This window comes from Cryptomeria japonica, chromosome 7 (genome assembly GCF_030272615.1).
Source record: "Cryptomeria japonica chromosome 7, Sugi_1.0, whole genome shotgun sequence".
Lineage (NCBI taxonomy): Eukaryota > Viridiplantae > Streptophyta > Pinopsida > Cupressales > Cupressaceae > Cryptomeria > Cryptomeria japonica.
Window position 1 is genome coordinate 358015840 of NC_081411.1, and position 5010 is coordinate 358020849.

The window sequence follows — 5010 nt, forward strand, 5'->3', positions numbered from 1 at the left end:
CATAGGACCACATATATCTGAATGAACAAGCTGAAGTGGGTGATGAGCCCTCCATGCATTTCCCTTTGGAAACTTTTCTCTTGCATGCTTTCCTTTAGCACAACCTTCACAAACCTCCTTGTGTTCCTCAACCTTGGGCAAACCAGAAACTAATGCATGTGAGGTTAGAAACTTCAAACTATGAAAATTTAAATGCCCATACCTGAGATGCCATAACCAACTTGAATCCTCATAAGCCATATTTGCCAAACTGTTGTTATGTTCACCAAACCTCAAGGGGAACATCCTATTTCTTGTCATAGGAACAATAGTGATAACCCTATTACCCTTATTCTTATCATAGATAGTACATGTCTTATTCTCAAAGACTACTTTATAATTTTTCTCACATAGCTGCCCAACACTTAACAAATTGTGCTTCAATTGTAGAGTATAATAAATATCATGAATACTCTTTATACCTTCTTTTGTTTGGACCTCCATAGCTCCTTTGGCAACAACCGCCAATGATTTATCATCACAAAGCTGGATGTTGGATTTGAAACTTCCATCCTTTGTTGAGAACAACTTCTCATTCCTTGTCATATGGTTAGAGCATCCAGAATCTAGGTACCAAACATTTTTACTAGTATTTTCACCTTTGGCATAAGATAAAAATAAGTGATTAGGAAGATTCTCACTACTTTCTTGAGCATAGTTAGCACTTTTACCTTCTTTCAATTTGCATTCTCTTTCAAAGTGGCCATACCTATTACAATGGTAACATTGAACATTTCTCTTATCAAATCTGCCTCTACCTCTTCCTTTGAAACCACCACTTCCTCTCGAGCCACCTCTTCCTCTACCTCTTGAAGAATTTTGGCTTTGCCCTTTACCTTGGCCTTGATTGATTTTGGCACTACTACTGCTTGCATCTTCATTTTTTGTGATTAGCAATTTAGAGGAAAACGCTTTCTCTACACTTTCTAAAGAATCTTTCAATCTTTCTTCATGAGACATCAGGGATCCAACTAGTTGATCAAACTGTAGTTTTGTCAAATCTTTGCTTTCTTCTATGATTATTGCTATATGATTCCATCTGGGTGTCAAAGATCTCAACACCTTTTTTATCAAAACATCATTGCTTACAATTTCCTCGAGTGTAGCCATTTTATTGACCACATCTTTGACTCTGACACAATAATCACTTATACTTTTGGCTTCTTGCATCTTCAAATTCTCAAACTCTTGCTTCAATGTCTGAAGCTTGACCACTTTAACTTGATCACTACCCTGGTAAGCTTCTTGTAGAGTCTTCCAGGCATCTTTGGCAGTTGTTGCTTCTGATATTCTTGGAAATAAGCTCTTATCAAGAGCTATCTAAATGTGAAACAAAGCTTGAGCATTCTTTTTCCTTGCTTCCTTTCTTGCTATTCTTTTAGTGGCTGTAAGGGCATTCCAATCAGCTGGCTCTTCATAACCTGATTCAATAATCTCCCACAAATCTTTTCCAATAAAAAAGGTCAGCATCTTAATGCACCAATAATCATAATCATTCCCATCAAATTCTGGAACGGGCATATGGTTAGAATTCGACATGATTAACTTTGGCGAAATTCCAACAATAAAACTTTAACCCAAAACAATTTTACTTGCTCTGATACCACTTGTAGAATTTTGAACCTGACCTATCCTCTCTAAACCAGCTGATTAGCAAACAATAATAGCAAAAAGAAGAAATTGCAAAATGAAATCACAATTTAGAATAAAAAACAAAGTGCCTTGTTTTTTTGGAATTGCACACACCAATTTCTTTTATTGAAGCTTAATTAAAAATTACATAGAGGCTGTATATATAAATAATTTGCAGTCTAGAAGAATTAATGCTAACTGCAGTTCTCAATATATTCCTAGCATTGCATGGAAAGCTACTAAGGCTCTCAAACTAAAAAAAACAAACTACTCCCTAAAAAAGAATACAATAAGTGCATGCACAGCATGTTTTATTTACTAAAAACAAATTCAGGCAAAAAACAAAACTAAAAATAGTCCTAAGGATTAATGCATGTTGAAATACATGCTTTATTTGCATGAATAAACAAAAAACTATTAACTAAACTAATCTAGCTGCATGCTAGAGCAACATCAGTTATCAACATAATTGTGGATAGCATTGTTCCGAGAACGAAAGCCAAGACCGAAAAGATGGCTGAGTTTATCGTGGGTAGCACTTGTGCGGCGGCTAAAGAAAATGCAGATTGTGAAGGATTGTTGTCATGCTTGCATGCGGGTGGCGTAACGAACGTTCCCATTTACTCTCTTGATTTCAACCATTTGCTAGATTTCTCCGCTCAGAATCTTCGATTTATAGAGCCTTAGATACGCAGGCCTTACGTTATCATTGTTCCGGAGAACGAAAGCCAGCTGCAACAATCCGTTTTGTGCAGCATAAAACACGGATGGGAGATCCGTGTTCGAAGTAATGGGCACAGCTACGAGGGGCTTTCCTACACCGCCTGCGCTTCTTTCGTGCTCATCGATCTTCAAAAGCTTAAAAAAGTCACGGTGGGTACGAAATCCAAGACGGCCTGGGTGGAAGCCGACGCCACCTTGGGGGAGGTTTATTCTGCTGTCGCAAACAGTTCGGCTGAGCTCGGCTTTCCTGCAGGAACTTGCCACACGGTGGGCTGCGGCGGTCATTTTGCTGGCGGAGGGCTCGGCGTACTAATGAGAAAATACGGCTTGGCATGTGATCATGTCTTGGACGCCCGGCTGATAAATGCGTCAGGAAAGATGATGGATAAAGACAGCATGGGTGAAGATGTGTTTTGGGCTTTAAGAGGTGGAGGCGGCGGTTGCTGGGGAGTTGTATATGCCTGGAAGATCCAGCTGGTGAGCCTACCGCCAGTTTTGACAGTCTTCAAGGTACCAAAAACGGGTGCAGACATTGTCACGGAGACCGTCCTCAAATGGCAATATGTTGCTCCTCAAACCGAGGAGGACCTCTTCATTCGAGTGGAACTCCGAGTCAAAAACGAAAGTGATAGCGCCGATATCACAGCCTCGTTCCATGGAATATACCTTGGGTGTAAGAATGAGCTGCTTAGCAAAATTGCTAACATCTTCCCCGAGCTGCGAATGGAGCCGAACCATTGTGATGAAATGAGCTGGATAAACTCAGTTTGCTACTTTGACGGCATCAAACAAAGCGAACTGACTAACTGGTATGCCGATAAAATCTACTTCAAGGTAAAATCTGATTTCGCCAAGGTTCCTCTTCCTGAATCTGCTCTGAGAGGACTTTGGGCAATCATGGCAGAAGAGACGAGTGCCTATACCGCTTTCTCTCCTCTGGGAGGGATGATGGGCAGGATTCCCTCCTCCGCGACGCCGTTTCCTCAGCGGGCAGAGACATTGTTCGACATACACTACAATACAACGTGGAGAGAAAGTAGTAGAGATAATTACTACCTGGAATGGATGAGGAAACTTTACAAGTACATGGAGCCATATGTCTCCTCTTCTCCTAGGGCTGCGTACGTCAATTTTCTTGACCTTGATCTGGGCAGTAGTTGCAATGGGCAAGCGTCTATTGAAGAGGCCAGAGTTTGGGGTGAAAATTATTTCGATGCAAATTTCGATAGGCTTGTTAAGGCTAAAACGCAGGTGGATCCCTACAACCACTTCAGAAATCCTCAGGGGATCCCTCCTCTCCCGAATTAATGTTTATCTTGTGTTTCTTCCTTTTAGTGGCATAGTAGGGGTGTTCTCTATAATAATAGGAAGGCGCTGTTTGAGATGCTTTCCATAATAAGAATAAAGCGCTGTTATAAGCTATGATACCATCAATTAGCACCGAGCGCACTCAGCCAAATTTCGAAAACTCCATGCTTTTACTTTTGTGGTTACAGATTTATTATAATAATAACAACAATAATCTATTGCTTTTCACATGTCAAATATAAATTGTATTAACATTCTCAAGTCAGAGCAACCAAACTTGCAAACACTCAATATTTTCTGTTGGAAACGGTACATGAGCATTGCTGGCACTTTTGTGGACTAGTTTATAATTCCGAGCTTAAACATACTTTCATCTGAAAACAAACAAGGTGAACAAACGCGGCTATAAAAGCATTTAAAAAGAGGATTGTAAGAAAAACAAATAAAGACAAGTAATTAAACATCAGGAGTGCAAACAACTATAACTAGAGAGTTGTGTTACATGTTGAAAACAAGTTCACAAATCACAATAGTTCGTTGAGTAAACTAAAGAGTTGTGTTACATGTTGAAAACAAGTTCACAAATCACAATAGTTCGTTGAGTAAACTAGAGAGTTGTGTTGCATGTTGAAAACAAGTTCACAAATCACAAGAGTTCGTTGAGTAAACAAATAAATAATTTTATAGGAGAAGTGAGAAGGGTTCAATTATCATTTATTGGATTTCGTTATTTAAAAGTTTATTAAAAGAATTATTTAGTGGGTGGTTAGATCTATTGATATATCTAATAGCTTAAAAAAGTTAGTAATTAGATGAAATGTGTAATTTATTAATTCCAATAGTGTACAAGTACTATAGCATTTGTGCATAAATATTCAATTAGTTGTGCAATTTTTTTGGTGGTCGAAACGAATGATTAATGGGGCAATAGAGAACATGTATCAGACGCTAACATAAAATGACCACTTTTTAACTCTTGTGTACATAAGGAATCCCACCATGTTTATCATAGCTACTAGTCTATCAAGAAGTCAAAACAATATCTATAAGTACTTAAAACAGATACAAAGAAAAACAAAAACAGAACTTGTCAAGATCCCATGTACTATTTAGGAGCTTAGGGTGCACAATGTTAGCTATAATGGCTACCAATACCCTTCCCCTAGCACAAAATAAATTTTACATAAATAGTTTACAAATATATTCAAAGGGATGAAAATACCATTTATGAATTTCAAATGGTTGGATCTTTATATATAATAAATAATTTATAAGATTGGACAATAAGTTCCACATATAACAATGAAG

At 38.2% G+C, this 5010-nt stretch overlaps 1 protein-coding gene across 1 annotated transcript; it reads left to right on the forward strand.

Annotated features, from left to right (window-relative positions):
• Positions 1-2165: 2165 nt before the first annotated feature.
• Positions 2166-3874, forward strand: LOC131072176 (berberine bridge enzyme-like 26). The gene has a single exon (XM_059209224.1). The coding sequence runs from the start codon at positions 2707-2709 to the stop codon at positions 3700-3702; it is 996 nt and encodes a 331-aa protein (XP_059065207.1). The 5' UTR covers positions 2166-2706; the 3' UTR covers positions 3703-3874.
• Positions 3875-5010: the final 1136 nt, after the last annotated feature.